At 40.6% G+C, this 21,535-nt stretch overlaps 1 protein-coding gene across 1 annotated transcript in view; it reads left to right on the top strand.

Annotated features, from left to right (window-relative positions):
• DNAH10 (dynein axonemal heavy chain 10) overlaps positions 1-21,535 on the top strand; it is a 57,016-nt gene that overhangs the window by 23,659 nt on the left and 11,822 nt on the right. Inside the window, exons 32-62 of the mRNA XM_086474008.1 lie at positions 91-274; positions 568-702; positions 1,117-1,269; positions 1,840-2,028; positions 2,141-2,287; positions 3,192-3,389; positions 3,524-3,642; positions 3,808-3,966; positions 4,284-4,419; positions 4,523-4,645; positions 5,165-5,299; positions 5,612-5,828; positions 6,330-6,449; positions 7,375-7,520; positions 7,937-8,089; positions 8,618-8,878; positions 9,553-9,725; positions 10,107-10,200; positions 11,274-11,441; positions 11,754-11,942; positions 12,576-12,747; positions 13,691-13,894; positions 14,692-14,772; positions 15,182-15,379; positions 16,007-16,168; positions 16,693-16,867; positions 17,732-17,913; positions 18,706-18,842; positions 19,733-19,950; positions 20,322-20,543; positions 21,121-21,268. Coding sequence (XP_086330134.1) covers positions 91-274; positions 568-702; positions 1,117-1,269; positions 1,840-2,028; positions 2,141-2,287; positions 3,192-3,389; positions 3,524-3,642; positions 3,808-3,966; positions 4,284-4,419; positions 4,523-4,645; positions 5,165-5,299; positions 5,612-5,828; positions 6,330-6,449; positions 7,375-7,520; positions 7,937-8,089; positions 8,618-8,878; positions 9,553-9,725; positions 10,107-10,200; positions 11,274-11,441; positions 11,754-11,942; positions 12,576-12,747; positions 13,691-13,894; positions 14,692-14,772; positions 15,182-15,379; positions 16,007-16,168; positions 16,693-16,867; positions 17,732-17,913; positions 18,706-18,842; positions 19,733-19,950; positions 20,322-20,543; positions 21,121-21,268 — 5,098 coding nt within the window. The remainder of the gene's footprint in view (positions 1-90; positions 275-567; positions 703-1,116; positions 1,270-1,839; positions 2,029-2,140; positions 2,288-3,191; positions 3,390-3,523; positions 3,643-3,807; positions 3,967-4,283; positions 4,420-4,522; positions 4,646-5,164; positions 5,300-5,611; positions 5,829-6,329; positions 6,450-7,374; positions 7,521-7,936; positions 8,090-8,617; positions 8,879-9,552; positions 9,726-10,106; positions 10,201-11,273; positions 11,442-11,753; positions 11,943-12,575; positions 12,748-13,690; positions 13,895-14,691; positions 14,773-15,181; positions 15,380-16,006; positions 16,169-16,692; positions 16,868-17,731; positions 17,914-18,705; positions 18,843-19,732; positions 19,951-20,321; positions 20,544-21,120; positions 21,269-21,535) is intronic.

Here is a 21,535-nt window from a genome sequence, read left to right as displayed (position 1 = left end):
AGACCGCCCCTCGACCTCTTGAGAAAACACCAAATGCTTAAGTTGTGTTTCCATCCTCTAACCTCCTGTGAGCGAATCTCTCTTGTGCAGCATTCTGCGGGCTCAGGAGTTTGAGTGGGAAAGCCAGCTGCGTTTTTACTGGGCCCGAGAGCCAGATGAACTGGTTGTGCGGCAGTGCACAGGCAGGCTTTCATACGGTTACGAGTATATGGGCTTGAACGGACGTCTTGTGATCACCCCGCTTACGGATCGTGTTTTTCTTACGCTCACACAGGTGTGTGTTCAAGGAGATTTATACTAACAAGTGCTTTTAAAATGCACTTCTAGGCAATCACATTAATTGTTTTATTGCCACTTCCCGTTACCTCCTAGATGCCAATGTGAATGCTAATATGTTTGAAATCAGTTGTGATAACCTTCTAACCTGATTACCTCAAAGATAGCATAGAACGCGTTCATGGATAAAATTTAAGTTTTTTTGTACTCAAGGGCTCATTTGTGATTTTGCCACCAGCCTAATATAAATGTAATCCAAGCTTTGCTTTGCTTTTTGATCTGTCTCCAAAGGCTTTATCAATGTTTTTGGGAGGAGCACCAGCAGGGCCAGCAGGTACAGGGAAAACGGAAACCACCAAGGATCTGGCCAAAGCACTGGGCTTGCTGTGTGTAGTGACAAACTGCGGAGAAGGCATGGATTTCAAAGTAAGAGTTAAAGATCTGTGTTGTCTGATAAAGGGCCAGTTACTACTCTTTTTCAGTGCCCACGATAAAGACATATTCTGAACTTCTGAATACATGCCTCTCTTAGGGATACCATGCTGATTGAGAATGAAATATAGTAAAAAAAGGTCTATTTTGAATAAATTCTTGAAGGAATTTCTGATGCTTTCAAGCAGGGGAGCAAAGACTAGATGGTATGTGTTTAAGCTCATCATAGGCGATCTGCACTTGGCAAGTGATTATTGGAAGACCTTAGGACAGATGGCTAGCTCCTGCATATATAAAAATTCAGAGGTTTTATCCAGTCATTAAGAGTTTTAGCATGCTCCAAAGTTTGCTGATGCTGAATGTTTTATATATTTATTGCTGAGATGTTTTTCTTGTTGTTCTCGTTAGGCAGTTGGTAAAATTTTCTCTGGTCTCGCCCAGTGCGGAGCATGGGGATGCTTTGATGACTTCAATCGTATCGATGCTTCCGTGCTTTCAGTCATTTCTTCTCAGATTCAGACTATTCAAAATGCTTTAATGAATCAGCTGAAAACATTTCAGGTAAACATTAAAACAAAACAAAAAAAAGAGTAATTTGAAGGCTGGTTTTGTTTTTGAGGCCAAGATTCAAGATTAGATCCCATCGTTAGATCAAAGGGCTGCTTCTTCTGTAATTCATTTGTGCTGAACATTTCAAACTCCAGAGTATGTACTCTCAGTTTCACTGATGTTAAATCCTTGCTGAGTTCCTAACCCTTTTCTAGGTTCTTCCTTTGTGAAGTGGGATAAAAGTAAGCTAAATAGGATAATAATAAGTGGGGTAATAGTATAGTGGTAATTAGGGAGAGGAGTAACAACTTCATGTGAATTGTGAGGCTTTATTTACTGATGTTTATTGGAATTAAAAAACCTCAGACAGGAAATTTGATCAAGAAGTGTGAAATGTCTTGATGTTTATATCCAAGATACAAACAGTGGCGTGAATGTATCTGGATGACTATCTAAAGCTAAATATTTTAATGTGGTGTCCTAAGCAGGTGCCCCAGTAATGCTGGTTTTCTCTTTGAGCAAATGGTACTATTCGTTGCAATTCCAAATCCCTGTTGTTCTAATGTTTTCTTATGCCTTTAGTTTGAAGGACAGGATATTACCCTTGACAGTCGAATGGGCATTTTTATTACAATGGATCCTGGTTATGCTGGCCAGACTGAGCTCCCTGAGTCTGTAAAAGCTTTGTTCAGGCCTGTGGTTGTTATTGTACCAGATCTTCAGCAAATCTGTGAAATCATGCTCTTTTCTGAAGGATTCCTTAAGGCAAAGGTAAAAAAAAACCATTATTGCTACCTGTACCCATGTAGACACCCATGTATGCATGGCAAGTGTTTGGTTGTGACTTACACATTTGTGATTCTCTAACTTAAATCTCAAACAGATTCTTGCAAAAAAGATGACAGTGCTATACAAGCTGGCAAAAGAACAACTTTCTAAGCAGCATCATTATGATTTTGGACTGCGGGCCCTTAAGTCAGTGTTGGTGATGGCTGGAGAACTGAAAAGAGGATCAGCAGGCCTCAGTGAGGTAGATTTGCTATTAGTTACCCTGGGCAGATCATCTTTTTCATGACCAAGAGGCTGTGTTTACACATCTGCTGTAGTTTGTCTGTGTTGGAAATAGGAGCACTCATATTATTTGTCTTATTATTTCACTTTGTTCTTACTGAGTTTCATCATGCCTTCTGCCAGTAATTTACCATCAGAACTCAAGTCAAAGTGGGGAAATCTATAGAAAAATCAGGTATTTAATTTCTTGTTAAGTCCAGGATGCAAATAGCCAGATGAATGTCTCTGGATGAATAGCGAAAGATGGGTTTTGGACAGCGAGTGCCCCAGTCATGCAGTTGTTAATTGTATAGCTCAAGTAGTACAGTATACTTATAAATTAAAGTTTTTCAATACTGCATTGCTTTTTACGGCTTTCTTTTACAACTGTTTTTTATTTCCATATGTACAGTTGTGATAACCAGTTACCTAGGGGAATTCTAACTAAAATTTCTTCTTAAAAAACTTGGACACACCTGAAGGAAGGTCTCCTGTAAAGTTATGTACAGACACACATTGCAGGTTGGCAGGAAGCTGGGGTCTAAATGCTGCTCTCAAGGGGAATACAGAACTTGGGTATGTTCATAAAACAGTTGGTTATTTTAACATCACATCAGGGAAGCTGTGATGTGAGCTACTTCAGGCATTTGGCATTTGGTTAATATGGTAGAAAAAGGCAGTGTATTATTCGTAGCTATTGGTATGCTTAAACCTTATAAAATAACTTTTGTTTCCACTAGTAACTGATGAAAAAAAACCCACTTTCTTGAAGCTGTACTAAAGTAAGTGATCAGGCAATAGTTTTTGGAGATGTTTGAAGTTACTATGTATTAGATAATTGGTTAGCTATTTGGTAAAGATTGATTCTGGTATGTTTTGTCTAGGAAGTTGTATTGGTGAGAGCTCTTCGAGATATGAATCTTCCTAAATTGGTGTTTGAAGATGTACCTCCCTTCCTTGGCCTAATCTCTGACCTATTTCCTGGCCTGGACCTGGATTACCCTCGAGTCCGCTATCCTAACTTTAATGACGCTGTAGAACAAGTACTGGAAGAAGGGGGTTATGTTGTTTTACCAGTCCAGGTATAAAAAATATTAATTGCTTGAGTTTTTGTTGTAAACATTAGGCTGGAAAGCTTAGCTGGTACAGACCAGCTGCTGATTCTTTCCACAGACGAATTACAGACAGCAGTCTTGAATCAATATTTATTTTTCAGGTGGATAAAGTAGTTCAGATGTATGAGACAATGTTAACACGACACTCTACAATGGTAGTCGGACCTACTGGAGGTGGCAAGTCAGTTGTCATTAATACTTTGTGCCAGGCCCAAAACAAGTGAGTATAGAATTGGATACATGGAAATCCAGTTGTAAAATGGCGTAGACTGCAGTATTCAGCCCTGTGTGGTCTTGACAAGATCAACAGCTGACCATATTTGCTGGGGTTGACATGAGATGGCATTGTGTCATTTTAATACTGCTTTTCTTGCTGTGTGTCTAGGCTGGGATTATTGACAAAGCTTTACACACTGAACCCTAAAGCCATGAGTGTGATTGAGCTGTATGGGATCCTTGACCCTACCACACGAGACTGGGCAGATGGAGTTCTGACGAACATTTTTCGGGATATCAACAGGCCTACTGACAAGAAAGAGCGGAGGTAGACAGCTAGAAATCATTGTGATGATTTTTAGACAGAGTTTTACATCAATATTTTATTTTATTTTATTTTAGATATTTGATACTGCACTATTGAAAAAACACAACTCAATAAATAGAAAGTGTCTAGGGGGTTTTCTGCCTTCTGTGAGCTTCCAGCCTCAGTGAGATGGATGGAAACTATGCAATTATCAAAAATGAATGGGAGGCTTCAAAACATGTGCACTGACATTGACACTATTGGTAGCACATGTGAATTCTGAAATACGTTAGGAAAATCAGAGGTTAGTCAGTGCCCCTTGGCTCCTGTATCCACAGGTACATTCTGTTTGATGGAGATGTGGATGCTCTCTGGGTTGAAAACATGAATTCTGTCATGGATGACAACAAGTTACTGACCCTGGCAAATGGGGAGCGGATTAGACTTCAGTCGCACTGTGCTTTGTTGTTTGAGGTGAGCAATGACTGTACCGTTTAATACACGGGAAGGGTTAGATGCAGATGGGGCTGCAAAGCCTGGAAAGCAGTTACTGTGGCTGTTCTTTGTTTAAGTATAGGTTGGTGACTTACAGTATGCATCTCCTGCCACGGTATCCCGCTGTGGAGTGGTCTTTGTAGATCCTAAAAATCTGAAATACAAGCCCTACTGGCAGAAGTGGGTCGAAGAAAGAGGAAATGAGGTGAGAATTTCTGCACTTGTTCAGAGAGAATCTGTATTAAATACTGAACTGTAGACAGCTGTAAAAAGAAAAAAAAACTTCCTAAAGGCAGTCTGATTTTCTGACAAGAAGTCTAATCACCGGGGCTGCAGCAGAGGGCTAAAGAGAGTTCCCAGCTTTTCTAACTTCTGGTTGTTTCTGAGAAGTGAAGAACCAAGAAATCAGTTTACTTGATCTCCAAAGAGTTAACAGTGAGATTGCTCAGGTCCTTGTTTCTTACATTTAGATTGAAAGCTCAAGTCATAGGGAGTTAAAGTGAGACAACTTAGTTGCTAGCAACTGATGAATGCAGATCACCTGCTTAAAACCCAGGCCATAGAGCAGTGTCACACTTCTTCACATGACTGTACCCTGTCTTGTACAAGTGATTCCTTCATGAACAGTCGTACTTGGTCAGCCAGGTATTGATGGGAAGCTCTGCTGCCAAAATGGGCTTTCCAGGTTTCTGTGTTCTGAATTATTGTTCTTTTCGTTCCTCAGCAAGAGAGAATTGAATTGAATCGCCTCTTTCAAAAATATGTGCCCTACCTTATTGCTATGATTGTAGAGGGAATTGTGGATGGCAGACATGGAGAAAGGCCGAAGACCATTGTTCCTCAAACAGATTTAAATATGGTAAGGAACAGAGAATAAAGCTTGAAAAAGTTTATCTAAAACCAGAAAAGGAACAAATGTAGAGAGTAAAAACCTCCTAAAGAAAGCACAGGAGTAGAGTCCGTGCTGAAAAGACAGTTTGCTAGTGATGAGCACCAGGAGACAAACAGTTTGTTCCTAACAGTGCTCTTCTACCGCCATTAATATGTGTATCAGTAGATACACCTGTAAGGACGAAAGATCAGCAAACACTCAAACAGCTGAAAACTTATTAAGAGTTTTCATACCTCTAACTGGCAATTCTGTTGACAGTTTTGTCTTGTTTTACAACAGGTGGTGCAGTTGACTGTGATGCTGGAAGCTCTAGTGGAGGTACAGCCTGACGATCCTGATGTTCTGGAGTGTTTTTTCTTGGAAGCTTTGTATTCCTCCTTAGGTGCTGCTCTTCTTGATGCTGGGAGAATTAAATTTGATGAAACTGTTAAACGTATTTCCGGCATGTCTACTGTTCATGATGACAACATCCTGGCTAAGCCAGGGGAGCTGCCAGGTAGGATCTTGTCATACTTTAGTCTGAATCCCATTGATTATGTTAGAAAAGTGTTAGTTACCAGGAAGGTAGAAGATCGTTCTTCCTTCCAGCTAGCTACCCTGGCTGCATAATATGCTCTCTGAAGGACTATCACTGAAAACCATATAAAGATGCTGATGCTAGATGACTCTCAGCTGCTGTCCTCACAGAACAGTACATTTCTATGCCAAGCTGAAGAGATAAAACAGCGAAAGGAAAAATAAAACACCAAAGCAAAGCCAGTGGAAGGTGCTTAAAAAGTGATAGTATAATTCAAGTGCTGGACTAGGAGAATTTTGGTTGATGTCTTACTGGGTTAAATGACAAGGAAACAGAACACAGTGTTGCCCGACTTGGTCCAGAGTCTCACCCTTCACTTTCATTCCAGAGTCTCACCCTTCACTTTCATGTCAATCAGATTATTTTCTTATGAAATATTTCAGTGTCCTAGAAAACCTCCAGTTCCTTAATGGTTTGCAGGTCAGCTGCCAACTTTGTATGACTTTCATTTTGATGGATTTCAAAACAAGTGGGTGCCTTGGATGAAACTTGTTCCTGAATATATTCATAAGCCTCGAGTGAAATTTATTGACATTCTAGGTGAGTGTAAGATAAAATACAGTCATGATATGCCTTTAATTTATAATGAGCCTCAACTGAGTGCATGGCACTTAACGTGAGACATCCTCTTTCTGTACTGAAGGTTGTCTCCTCAGGTTCAGTTTCTTGTGAGGGCACAGATCAATTTCTTTAATGTTCTTGTCTTAGTAGTTTAGCAGGAATGGAGTTGATATTTGCAGCACTGTCTAATAAAGAAATGAGGAAAGGATGAAAAGCTTGTTTCAGTTAATACCGCTTATTAGGAGCTAACAATGCCTTTTACAAGCCAGAATAGCAGAAGATTCATAGTCTGCTCTTCAGAAACTCTAGGAAAATTGTCATCTCCATGGTTCAAGTACTCAATAGATAAAAGTTACATTCTTAAGGCTGTTAGTGGTTGTTCCTTGAAGCTGTATAATGGTGATAGGTGCTTTTCATAGTTAAGGACAAATTAAGGCAGGATACTTTATAGTAATACTTCAGCAAGCACAGGTTAACTTTGCTGACACAAGAGATAATTATATGATCTCTAAAGCTGCTCCTAATGGCAGGGTATTCACATAGAAAAAATTAATCTCTGTGGAGTTCTGGGAAAACGCTTATGATCCAAATAAATCCCGATTATATCCTTGAAATAGGGATTAAACTGAGCCTAACGAGTCCATGACCCTCCTATATGGAAGATAATTTATTTTTCAATTTATCTATAGGAGAAAAGATCTCGATGATAAAAGCTGAAAAGAGATGGCTGAGCAATTAAAATTTTCTTTCAGCGTTGTTAGTGAGTTAATATTTCAGATTATGTCTTTGTGCAACTGCATGTTAATACCTTAAGAGTCTGATCCAGCACTATTCTATAAATATAAATCCCCCAGCTGTACTGCATTTTGATTTAACCTGCTATCATATTAATGATCTTTTTCAGTGCCTACAGTGGATACAACACGCACTACTTGGTTACTAGAACAGATGGTAAAAATAAAACGCCCAGTGGTTCTTGTAGGTGAATCGGGTACATCTAAAACAGCAACTACACAAAACTTCCTAAACAATCTGAACAAAGACCTGAATGTATGTATGAGGCATTTTGTCTTGTTTGTAAAGCTGCATTTTTGTTCTTTGCCCTTATGTTAAATTTGCGTTGTGAAGCCTGAGTCTGTGGGTAGCAACATGGACTTTAGTAATGTGACTGCAAGCTCCAGACCCCAAGTGTGTGAGTGATTTGAGAATCCTTCAGGATCCAAGGTGTTTTGTTCTGTTCTATCATGTACAGATTCAATTTTATAAAGTAAAAGTATATTATCGAAGTGCTAAGAATGGGATTACTTTTCTTTGTCATCTGTAGTTCAATACCTTGAATAAATGGACCAGAGAAGTGTTTCCTATATGTCTGACAGTCTAATATGCAGACTATTTTTTGAATGCTCTAGTTAAAAAAACCCCAAACAGCTAAAAATCCATTCTTACCCATTTTCTCCCCTTTACAGCTGCTGCTAGTAATTAACTTCTCTTCTCATACAACATCAATGGACATTCAGAGAAACCTAGAGACAAATGTAGAGAAGCGAGCTAAAGACACTTACGGCCCTCCTAGGGGAAAACGTCTCATTGTTTTCATGGATGATATGAATATGCCAAGGGTAAGCTGCCAATAGTTTGCAGGGTAGTATGGAAACATTTGAGGTGGCACTAATGTGGTCCCTTCATGCAAAGATCTAATGAATCACAAGTCAAGGAGATTCATGGCAAGTACATAACTGGATTTCAGTTTAGGATCTTCAGAAGAATTGGACTTGTGTGCACTAGGGGGTGTTTCTGTCTGTTACAATATTTGTCCTACATAGAGGTGCTGTTGGATCATTTCTTTATGCCATTACAATCATGTTTCTGTGGCCTGATACTGCTGCAGGTTGTGTATTGTAGAAACCATCCCTTTCTCTTTACAAATGGGCAGAAGAGTATGTGTGCCTTTAGTTTATCTCGGAGAAGAGGCACTTTTCCCATGGGAGACACTGAATGAATGTTCACAGTCAGTGCTAGAGCTAGAGCTGTGTCACTTAGGCCTTGTAATGTTCTGAGTATGGAGCACAGTATTTCTACATTTATAGCAGTAATTGTCATGCTGAGGTACTGTGCTCTAAATATCTTGACTCTTTTGTGTTGCAAAGGTTGATGAGTATGGCACACAGCAACCCATTGCCCTATTGAAGCTGCTGCTAGAAAAAGGTTTCTTGTACGACCGTGGTAAGGAGATGAACTGTAAAATTCTTCAAGACCTTGGCTTTATTGCTGCCATGAGGAAAGCTGGAGGAGGTTGGAATGAAGTTGACCCTCGATTCATCTCACTCTTCAGTGTGTTTAACATACCTTTTCCTTCTGAGCAATCACTGAATTTGATCTATGCCTCCATCCTGAAAGGCCACACCATGGTAATTTCACTGTTTTTAAAGGGTTGCTCAACAGATTTATTACTTTTAAATAGACATTTATTTTTGTGTTATCACAAGACCTGAAATCCTCTGTTATCAGGCTTTCTTCTTATTTAGAACCTCCTGCAAACCTTTCCCTTCCTCTCCTCTTTCCCAAGAGATGGCTTTGCACTGTTTTGATAACTTCTTGAGTGATATGTAAACATTCAGGTCAGCAGATAATTTATAAACCTGATGCTTTTCACAGGTTGAAACCTGTGAATGATTTGGTTATGGCTTCTGTAACCAAATACACAAAGGTCAGGAAACTCTTTCCTGAATGACAGTGAAAAAATTGATATAATGCAGTAGACTGCATTACTGGCAATAACCTGCAGTATTATCTAAGAAAAGAGCAGTTCATTTTTTCTGCTGTTGAAGTGCTGTGGAAATACCAGTCATGGAGTTCGATCTTCAGCACTGTGCAAGCTCAGGACTGAAGATGGGCCCTGACCAAAACTTTTACCTGCAGAATGTTCATACTGCAGAGAAAGATGAATTTCTGAAAATGCTTGCCCTCAGTTATTTGAAATATACCAAGCAGGGTTAAAAGCTGGAAAGCAGAATATGTTTAATAGCATTGAGTTCTCTCTGGGCAGCCTTGTGAAAACACCTCTTCTTTCTCGTGTTTGCAGATGTTTCATGAGTCTATATCAGCCATCTCTGACAAGATTACTGTGTGTACTTTGGAGCTTTATAAAATGATTATTCGTGACTTACTCCCTATTCCTTCCAAATTCCATTACACTTTTAACCTGCGAGATCTTTCCAGGGTCTATAATGGACTTATTCTTACAACTCCAGAGAGGTAAGAATAGAAAAATTGTCTTCAGTGATCCTACACCTATTTATATTGGATGAATCTGGGTGAAGATGAGGTAATTTAGTACATTAAATCAGTCACATTTGGTCACTTTTCATTAAACCGTCGCCACAATGAGAAAACCTTCAGGGACGTCCCAAATTATGTTTTTACCCTTAATGACAAACACTGATGCGTTAGTCTTTCTTAAATAAGATATTCAGAGGTAAAAACACAAGCAAATTAATTATTTGCCCTTATGAAAAGAACAAACCCAAAAAGAGTAAAAAAAAGTCAGTCCTGACTTTGGTTGGTGTTATGAACCATATGGCCTTAGGAATCCTGTCAGCTCATTTGGTGCAGTCTGATATTTCAATTTTAATGTAGGTTTCAAACGGTGACTCAAATGGTGAGAGTTTGGAGAAACGAGTGCCTGAGGGTTTTCCATGACAGGCTGATTAATGAAGCAGACAAAGCGTTGGTGAGTAATTTCTTTCAATTTTTAGTAGTCACTGACTATTACTATGGCAACTAATTTGCGACAGCAACATTACCAACTGTTGCACTCTGATCTTGCAGTCAGACTGCAAACTTGTCTAACCGCTATGTTACTCCATTAATTTAAAATATGGCCCGTGGAGTTTTGCTTTCTCAAATAAAGCGACTGTGGCAGACTAAGTGAGCAGGTCTGCTGAAGGAATGGAAAGTGTCGTTTGGTTTGACTGTCCAGGAAAACTGGTTAGCAGAGGATCAGGTGGCAAAGTGTGAGAGCAGTGCAGGGGAAAACTCAGGAAATCACTTCAAGTCATTGTTTTCCTTTAGGAAGGATTGTATCAGAGTGTGACTATACAGTCAAGTGGGAAAAAGAAGGATTAGAGCAGAGTCCTTAAACAATGGATTCAGTTTTGGCTGTTATGCAAACTGGAAAATGCTCCAAATTATGTCTTAAAACACAAGAAAGGACAACACCAGTTTTGTGCCTTGAGAATTAGGGGACGAATTGGGGTCAAGTTTACTTGCATATAGGCAACTTGCAAGGCAACTTACTTAGATAGAAAGAGGTAAATTGAGATGACTTCAGATTTTTCTGCTTAAAAATTTCTTCTCTAACATACAAAGATACATTTCCAGCTCAATTTTCAGAACTTAGAATAATTATATTACAACTTTTCTGTATTTTTGCATTCATTCAGACTTACAGGATTTGTGAGAAATCTCAGTGGTGAGACATCTATGAATGCTGAGAAGGAAGGTTTGTTAGTATAATATTTCACCAATATACGAGAAGGTATTTTTTAACAGGCTTATCCTTTTCTGTCTTAAACTTCTGCAGTCCATGGGCTTGAATCGTTCTTGAACTGACTATTAGATCATTTTCAATCATACATAGAACACACTAGGAGGTTGTGATCTTTGGATCTTCTGGTGACATAAGTATCTCCTTGAAATCAGTCAGTGTTTGAGCAAGAATCTGCATTATCACCCTTCTAAGTGTTACTGGATTCAGAATCATCTGCTTTGTTGTGTTGCCTGACTCATTTCATATCCTTGAAGGTACAAGGTCATATCAAAAAACTGATTGAAGAGAATTTCAGAGATGACTTGGAGCAGGCCATGAGGGATCCTATTCTTTTTGGGGATTTCAGAATGGCACTGAGTGAAGGAGAACCTCATATTTATGAAGATATCCAAGACTATGATGCAGCAAAAGCCATCTTTCAGGTAATGTGCATCAGCTTGGGACTGTGCCTGATTCTGTCTCTGTGCCTGAGGAATGGGCAGGAGCCTGCCTCAAACTGTAGGAAATCTGTTCTCTTTCTGTGTGCTCATAGAATTTTATGTGCGCCATTACCCATTTGGGATCTGTGGCAATGAAAATTGAGGATCAGCTACTGAGTCAGCAGTGTTTTCCAATAGTTTATTTTCCCTGAGGAAGGGGAAAGGAATAATGCTGCTAAATGGGTTGTTACTTTATTAATGTTATTAATTGCTTTGTTGATCTCCTAGTAACATTCTGTCCACCTTTCTCTGCAGGAGATTTTGGAGGAATATAATGAAGTTAATATTAAAATGAATCTGGTTCTTTTCGATGATGCTTTGGAGCACTTAATCCATGTACATCGCATCATACGGATGGATCATGGGCACGCTCTGCTCATAGGAGTGGGAGGCTCAGGAAAGCAGTCTTTAACGAGACTGGCTGCCTATACAGCTGGATGTGAGGTTAGTGACCCCGCATCTTTGCAGTGAAAGAAGACAAGGAACGCAGTATTGTGATCAGGATTAAATTGGCGGGTGGGAGGGAAGTCAGTCAGTCAAGATAAGATCAGGCTGGCATCTCTTCACTGTGGAGAGAAAAACAGGCTGAGGTGATTGCCAGGTCTAAGATGATGACTGTGGGTGATCTGGGCAGGAAGCTGTCAGTGCCTTAATCTAGGTTTTGGCTCTGGGGACAGGAAACAAGGATTGGTTTGGTGGTGAACAACTAATAGTCCCTAACTACTGCTTCTGTTACTTATCTCTATTACTGCAGCACAGCTGTTGTTGTGATTGAACCTGTAGTATTTCAGATAGGAAATGCTCCTCTCTCAGAGGTACTTTCAGTTTCTTACAGAGGCTTGGAAGTGAAGAACAAAAAAAGGAGGATGAATGCAAAGCAATTTTGAAAATGCAATCCTGCAGGGTTGTACAAATATAATTTTTAAAAAGAACGTAGTGCATAGTTTTTTTGATACTTACACATTTGCTAGTGATAGGGGCCAAACCAAAAGCCTTGATCCAGTCTAATTGGAAATCAGAGTTACTGTCATGTCCTGGGTCCTTCTGTGTCTTCTCAGTATATGTTCGCATCCATAGGTATTTGAGATCATCTTGAGTCGAGGATATGGAGAAAAAAATTTCCGAGAAGATTTGAAAAATTTGTACCGGAAGCTGGGTATCGAGAACAAGTCAATGGTCTTCTTGTTTACAGATGCCAGCGTGGCAGACGAGAGTTTCCTGGAGCTCATCAACAACATATTAACTTCAGGTGGCACAGGCAGCCTCAATTACTCCTGATCAGTATCTATTTGTGACTCCTAATCTCCAATGTACTCTTCATCCAGCTATTACTGTTTCACCCTGTGTCCTCTGCTGCTTTAGTTAGTTACACCTTTCAGTACTACCTGAAATGATCTTGGCCTTAATAATGGCTTTTTGGCATCTTCTTACAGTCATTTATTTGTGTCTGGGAAGGCTATAGGGTTAATTCATGCTGATCATGGTGTTGCAGGAGTCTCAGACTTCTTCCAAGACTGCGGTGTAACTTCAGCTGCGTTTGGCCACAAACCCACCTTTTGTCCCATTGGCTTTTGAACATCATTCACCTGAACTGCAGCAGCTGCTTATATATATTCTAAAATGGAATTTAGTATCTTTTAGTATATGCAGCAGCTGAAAATGAGCAGCAGCTGGCACTGTGTGACCAGCCTCTCTGTAGAAATTCCTACACAGTCTGATTTGAAAACTGATGTGTTAAATCTTACCCTTTCTTTGGTCTAGTTTTCCCTGTTCCTGGTCTGCTTATGTCTGTTGTTAGGTAACTTATGTGATATTTGCCACATGATTGAGAGAATGAAAATGTGAACTGATGGTTTGTAGACACTAATGAGGATGTTCTTTGCAGAGTTAAAAGCACTTTATGTTCTTGTGATATTTTGTATGTGTTGCTGAAGCCCAAACAAAAATGAATTAATTATCCCTCTAAATACCCTTGCATCATTCTGAGTACTGCCTCTCTATTTTTCATGGGCGATGTGGGGAGGAGGAGAAGCATAGAGAGATTAATAGGTTCATGCAAAACTACCTAGAATCATTTTTGCAGAACTAGGTTTAAAATTTGTGACTCTGGTTTCTCATCTGCCCTATCCCCAGCCATATGGTTTTCTCTTACTGGTTGTGCTCACTAGCATTCTTCTGTCCTTATGTTACAGGAACGGTGCCAGCCCTTTTTCCAGATGATGAAAAAGACACCATACTAAGTCAAATTGGAGATGAAGCTGCTAGAGCTGGTGTGAACCCAGCTAAAGAGAGTGTCTGGCAATATTTTGTAAACAAATGTGCAAGCAACCTTCACGTTGTCCTGGGAATGTCCCCAGTTGGGGACGGTCTGAGAATGTGGTGCAGAAATTTCCCAGGTATCAGTTGTACACACTGCTTAGTCCCTTCCCTGTGAAATAAAGCTGTGGAGCAAGAGAAAATCTCCAGTGGATACTCAGAGATGTCTGGCAGCTAAAGCTAAGCAGAGCAGGTTTCATCATTAAGGATTTGCAGTGCATGATTTTTTTTCCAGTTAATTACCACATATCAGTGAGCATTATTGATTAGCATTTACCAGATCAGTTAATTTTCCAGCTGAGCAGCTAGAAATCAATTGGTCATCCTCACTGAACTGGAAATATACAGCCTTTGTGTGCAGCCTCTCTTCTGTAGTTTGCAGAAGAAAGCGTGGTATTAAATCGTTATGAAACTAGACTGGTGGTAAAGAAATGGTTTTTTTATCCAAAGCTAAAAAAAGGGCATAGTGAGAGGGACACCCGCTGCGAGAAAAAACACCTGAGCCTGGTGGATGCTGTGCTTCAGCAGGTGGCTCAAGGGAGTCCTGGGAAACTGAAAAGATGGGTGAAAGATGGGTAGGGGTGGGAATCCCAACCCAGGCCTTAAAGTACCTTGTTGCAGCTCTTGACTGCATCCTGTAGAATGGTACAGCCTAAAGGGCAGAACAATGGCTTAGCAGGACATGGGTCCAAAGCTGCTTGATTACTATCAAAATGGAAGTATTGACTTTGTGGTAAATTTTGTTGCTAAGCAGGAGTCAAATAAGACAGATCCTGCAGGTTCTTGATGCAACTAAGTTAAACATGGGACTGCCTGGCAGATTAGGGTCTAGATTTACAAAGGCATTTTTCAGATAACACTATCCTTTTATTTTAAGGTCTTGTCAACAACACTGGTATTGACTGGTTCTTGCCCTGGCCCCCTCAGGCCTTGTATGCAGTTGCACAATCCTTTGTTGGTATGTCAAATGTCACTATTTTAACCCATTAACCCTTGGGATACCCTAAGAAATATATTCTTTACTTTACAGTTATTGTAGGTTTCATAATTTCATTTCCCATTGTGCTTGTTACCCTGGGTCTAAATGAGCAATGCAAAATCCCAATCAAAAAATGTTTTTGGGTGGAAGTTTCTTACTCAAATAGATTTAAAAAATTGCTAAATTTCAGGTTCCCAACTGCAGCAATGTGGCCTGCCTACCAGGAGGCCCAGGTTCTCTTCTGACCCTGCCTTGACCTTGCCTTTTGCCCCAGAAAGCACACTCTTTTTGTGCCTGGCTTAGATGTACATAAGAAAGATGGTAATTGGCAAACTCTTAAAAAAATGTCAAACCTTTGAATTTTTTTATTACTTCTGCGCAATTTTAGGGAATAGCCCACGCGTCCCATCGGCGAGGTCCAAGTCAGTGATTGAGCACATGGTCATGGTGCATGAATCTGTAGGGGATTTCAGCAAGAGGTTTCTGCAGAAACTGAGACGTAGAAACCACGTCACACCAAAGAATTACCTTGACTTTATCCATACTTACTCAAAATTGCTGGAGGAGAAAAATGAGTTCATTTTAGGTAAGACGTTTTCTACTTTTTAATAAGTGATTTAAATATTTTAAAGAGAAAAAAAAGAGTGGTGAGAATCCCACATATTACCTACATTATGCACAAACTATTTTATCAGTACTGTCTCAAATGCTGTGCTGGCATCTGGTTTTGACATTGGACCAGTATCCTGGCCACATGTGAATGTTCAGATTCTGTCAAATGGTGGGCTCTCCTCGAATTCTTTTGTGCATGAACCTGAGCCAGAATCTCCAAACCAGACACTCCTCTGCTTGGGGAAGAGTCTGCTGAAATATAATACCAGCTCAGCCTAGCTCAAGGTTTGACATTCTTCCTCAGGCAGTAATTCTTATTCATACTTCAGTGGGCACTGAAACACGTGAAGAGGATAAAACACAAAGTGTAATATGGAAGGCAAGTTGTGGCACAGGGCCGCTGTGTGGCAGCTCAAGTGATGTTAACACCATCTTGAGTGGGAAAGGAGAAATCTCTCAGAGTCATTTTTCTTTCATAACCGAGGTTGTCTCGCTGCAAAGTGCACCTATAAGCATATTTACCTTCTGTGAGATTGTCTGTTGCTGTGTGATAGTACACAATCAATGAATCACTAACATTTCTCCCTTTTTTTCTACCTAGCACAATGTAAACGGCTGGATAGGGGCTTAGTTAAACTGAAGGAAGGGAGTATACAGCTGGTTGAGCTGAACAAGAAACTTGCTGAGCAAAAGATTGTGGTAGCAGAAAAATCAGCTGCTTGTGAAGCTTTGTTAGACGAGATTTCAGCAAACACAGAAGTAGGTAAGTAGTTTACAACTATAGTCTGTGTTGTGTTGGAAGACCTTCTAAGAGCTCAAGCTGCTTCTAGATGTAACCCTCTTGTTCTCTCTGTGCTGATCTAATGTCACGCTAGAAGAGGAGGTGCCTTATCTTGCCCAGATTGGCATCTTTGTAATATATTTGGCCTGCAGTACTTTGTACAACTCAATACTATATTCACCCGCCCTTGTCTTCCCTTTCCAAGGTGTAGGGCATAACATGGGAAAGAGGCATTAGCAAGAAAGGGACGTTCTGATTCAGAGAATTACTATTAGAGGAAAAACAGAGGGAAGCATGAGAGGAAAAGAGATTATGTGTACTGTTGGGTGGAACACTAACAGTATTCCTAACCTGGTGATGGAACTGAAAACATTGGCAAGTAGCAACAAAAAGGAACTGAGTTGATGGTAATTTCTGATTTTCAGCCAAGTGCAAATCTATATTAGTCTATGTTCTGTGTACAAATTTGAATAATCCATTTATGGTCCTGCCTTTACAATTCCTAGCTGAGGAGAAGAAAAAACTGGCTGAAGAAAAAGCTGTGGAGATGCAGGAACAGAATGAGATGATTGCTGTGGAGAAGGCGGCTGCTGAGACAGCTTTGGCTGAAGTTATGCCTATTTTAGAAGCTGCCAAACTGGAGCTTCAGAAGCTTGACAAGTCTGATGTTACTGAGATCAGGTGACTCATTTGGATGTACAGTAGCATAAATTCTTGGAAATTCACTGAGAGACCTTTGTTTGCAGGGTCTGAGCCTTAGCCTCACCTTTCTTGCCTGCATGTGTATGAGTGAAGATCAGGACATCAGTTGTCCGGGTGCAGAGGTCACAACAGAACCCTCTGATTCCTAGCCCAGGACTTCCCCTCCAGCCTGTTCTTCTAGTCCTTGTTTGATGTCTTCCCCGTATGTCTCTACCATGTGATGATGCACTAGAAACTGCTATGGTTATTGCCTGAGCAGTGCCTGTCCAAACCCCTTCATTCCTCCTCTGTTTTTATTCTGTGTGAACAGGAAGACATACCAGTTATTTTTCAGGGGTGGTTTGATAGCATGAAAATGTATTTCTCTGCTGAATTAACTTCTCCCTGTGTTTTTATAATACATCTTGTATTTGGGGATAGATAGAAAAACCCATCCAGTCCTTGGAGCTCCCTGAAATAGCAACAGCTCCCCCTTCCCTGCCACACTTGTTTAGTTTCGTTTCTCTTGTAGATCTCTGGATTCTTCCTGTACTGCTTCTCCAAATGGACAGCTGCTTCACTGCCCTAGGGAAGAATATCATGGCTCAGGATTTTAGGCTTTCCACTGTTGAAATCCTTTAGTATTTCATTGATCAAATTGTATGAATACAAGAATCGGTTTTGAGCTTTTGGCTGGTTAATAATTTTTTGTCTGGCCTGGGTTATCTTTTTCACTTTGAGTAGGATGTCTTATGTACTAGCTCTTGTACTGCAATGACTTCTCTTAACAGGAAGTGCCTGTGTCTGGTGTCATGTGCTTTGCCACCTCCTTTTTCTCCTCCACTGTCTCATCCTGTTTTCTAGATGCTTTGCGAAACCCCCTAAGCAGGTGCAGGCTGTTTTGGAATGTGTTCTTATAATGAGAGGGCACAAAGAATTAAACTGGAAGACAGCCAGAGCAATGATGTCTGAGGCAAATTTCCTGCGATCCCTGATGGAGATGGATTTTGATGGAATTACTCAGAGCCAAGTGAAATCGGTCCGAGGTAAATTGCCGATCTGTGTACTTGGAATGAATGTAGGATCTTGTTAATGCGATTAGCCATGTCAGCGGCAACCCTTCCAGTGCTTTTTGGGGGAGTGGGATTCACTCTGTGCAAAGGGACAGCACTGTCTGCAGTGCTTCACAGGGTGCACTGTTACCATGACTGGATTTTTCAGAGTTCAAAGACTTTCTGCTATGTGTTACATCCAGTTTATGCCTTAGGTAGGGTCTTACACACTCTGGTTTAGAGCAGGCAAGAAACAAACAGGATAGCTGAGCAGGACTGCTGTCTGCTTTTGGCCACTTAGTAGAATAAAGGTCTTTTCCAACCTGAATGATTCTATGATTCATCCATGTGGTGGCAATTAAAATGTGATGTGTACAGAGTGGAAAGAAGATAAGCTACATCGAATGCTTATGGGCCAAACTTTGCACATGCTCACAGGGGTGTAATCCAGAGTAGTTCCATTAAGAGGGGAATTTGGCTCTTTGAACAAAATTGCATCTGACAGCTGCAGAGATACCAAACCGTGATCCTCAGACAGGCTGAACAACTCCTGAATGCCCTCCCTTCATGGAGAAAGAACTTGAGAAATCACTAGCAATTTTGTACTTGTATTGTTACAGCCCAGTAGCTTCACCTTAAGGTCAGAGACTCTTTAATATTCTGACAAATGTTTCATATTGTCTGCCACAGCATTGCTCGATATTGCTGGTAGGGAAAGCTATTTCTCTGAGGATTTCTGCACTGTAATTCAACTCACTTGCAATATTTTTGTGTTTTCCCATTTAGCTCTGTTAAAGAATCTTAATACTACCTTCAGTGAAATGGAACTTGTTAGCAGAGCAGGACTGGGAATGTTAAAGTTTGTTGAAGCAGTCATGAGCTACTGTGATGTGGTTAAAGAAGTCAAGCCGAAGAGAGAAAAGGTAAAGTGTGTGGATTCAAACTCAGAGAAGCATGATCCTGACGAGAAAAATAATACATGACAATTTCGTAGACTGCGCATTTCTCCTCTCCGAAGTGCTTAAAAAGAGGTCTTTAGGAGAGCTACTGCAGTAGGAGTGAGGCAGGTGCTCAGTTCTAAATTGCTGTTTGTTGTGTTGTGATGCTGGGATGTGGGTTCCCATCCATGCCAGTGCTTGAAGGAGGAGGGAGGAACATGTTCAGTTGGAATTTTGTAATCTAACATGCTTAGAAAAACACAGTTTATAGCTGTCTGCTGAAAACAGACTTCAAAACACATGGCATTTGGACAGAGCAGAGCTCAGTAGAACACAATGTCCATGTCCTTCAAGCACAGACCTTTTGATTAACTTGTTTTAGAATGACTGGAAAGTTAGCTGTATTACCAAAGGAAATGTAATATCCAGCAGGTGATGCTGGGAAACTTTCTTCAAGAAAAGGTTATTATATACAGCTGACTACTGAGAAAGTAGATTCACTAGATGAGGAGTCTGACTATTTTTGAGGCCTTAATATCGTTGTTAAGCAGACAGACCTCCCCTTTTGTCATGGAATGACAGTCCTGCTGACCTCCAGTGCTGGCAGGAGTGCTTACATGCTTTAGTACACATGGTGGGTACAAAACTTTAGGAGATTTATCTGCTTTGGAACTGCAGTATCCGACCACGATGTGTAAGTTTGGGATGGGGAGGGGTGGGTGAGAAACAGTGACAGTTCTTTTGGCTTACACTGTTTATTACCAGGACACTTTGAAATATACAAAATAGCCAAAAGAAATCTGAGAACTTAGGACTTGTCTCCAAATCCCTTCTTTCCTCTGATATTCTTGTGTTTCCTTCATAATGTGGTGTAGGTGGCTAGGCTAGAACGGAACTATTGCTTAAGTAAGCGGGAACTGGAAAAGATAAAGGCAGAGTTGGCTGCACTTCAGGATGAGCTTAAAGCTTTGGGGAACAAATACCAAGAGGCAATAAAAGAAAAGCAACAGTTACAAGAAGCAGCAGAGATTATGCAGAGAAGATTAGATGCTGCTGACAAGCTCATCTTTGACTTGAGATCTGAGAACAAGAGGTAAGGCTAAATTCAGAGAAACATTTTTGACATCAGAGGGTCATGTGCCACGGATAAAATCTATCAAACTGAAACAGTTTTGTAAACATCACTTCTGTGATGCTTGTTTCTGAGAAGAGCTAATATCCATTAGCTCTTGAAAAAGGATAGCACTGATTTTTAGTGCAGAAGAACAAGGTGAACTCAGATTAAAAGGAAGAAGGTTCAGATCAACTCGGTGTCTGTGGCTATCATAACAGTGAGAGAACAGCTGATTGTAAATTTGGGGTCTGTCTTAACCTACATCTAAAGCAGCAGCAGCTGGAAATTCTGCACATAAACCCCATCTCCCTGGTGCAGACTGACACAGGATTTGCTTATAATTCTATCAGGTGGACAAAGGAATTAGAGGACTATGAAGTACGAAAGGTGAAGTTGCTCGGAGACTGTCTACTCTGTGCTGCCTTTCTGAGCTACGAAGGAGCATTCAGCTGGGAGTTCCGTAATGAGATGATCTATCAAGTGTGGCAAAAAGATATCCTCTCACGAGAGATTCCTCTCAGTCAACCATTTAGGTTAGAAAGCCTCCTGACTAACGAGGTGGAGGTTAGCAGGTATGTCCAGTCAAGAAACCCAGTGACTGCTGAATGTGAAGTTGTGAAGTGGGAGTCTGGATCTGTGTCTGTAGCACAGAGTTGGCGTTGTGGGTGGAGGTGCACAGCCACACCAGAGAGAACCCATTCTACTTTCAGGTCTCAGAGATGGCAAGGAGACAGATTATGTTTCTTCTGGTTACTGGGGGCTGTTTGTTATAACAAACTGTTGTACTTCACACTCCAGGGACAATCACTGGACCTTTTTAGGAGCTTTTTTAAGGAGTTATCTATAATATGTGTTCCCATAGCCCAACAGGGGTCTTTTCATTGACTTCAATGAATTTGGAGTTAAACCCGTGCCCAGGCAGCCCGTATTTCAGCTACTGCAGGATGACTCACAAAATGCAACAGTCTGAGTAGTGCAGTTACAAATGACTTCAGACAATGAGTCCATCTGAGTTCTGACACTGTTCTCACAATCACATACACTGTTTCCTTATGCGTCTGATAGTGTGCTCAGTGAATTGCATAATTTTGCTGACAAATGAAATGTGCTGTTCACCCCAGCCTGGTCTTTGATCCGTTCCGTTCCCAGGTGGGTTTCCCAAGGATTGCCTCCAGACGAGCTCTCGATCCAGAATGGCATCCTGACAACATATGCAAGCCGCTTCCCACTCTGTATTGACCCACAACAACAGGCATTACATTGGATTAAGAAGAAAGAGGAAAAAAATAACCTGAGGGTAAAGATAAATGATAATTTTACCTCTTTACTGGTTGTTTTAAAAGCTGTAAATATCTGTCACCTGGAATGGGGAACTGGTTATGTACTGACGGATGTGTTAACTATTGGGTCTCTAAAATAGATAGTAAATATCCCTGTTCACATGACCTTCACTTCTTTGGGATGGATGGTTTGTTTGGGGTCTTGGCTAGCCTTGGTACATGCAGGAATAGTGTAACCAAAAGGCTGGTGTAGATTGTGTTTTATCTCAGCTCCAGGGTGGACT

Source organism: Leptosomus discolor, chromosome 16 (genome assembly GCF_034619465.1).
Source record: "Leptosomus discolor isolate bLepDis1 chromosome 16, bLepDis1.hap2, whole genome shotgun sequence".
NCBI lineage: Eukaryota > Metazoa > Chordata > Aves > Leptosomiformes > Leptosomidae > Leptosomus > Leptosomus discolor.
This window is presented reverse-complemented; position numbering and strand designations above follow the sequence as displayed.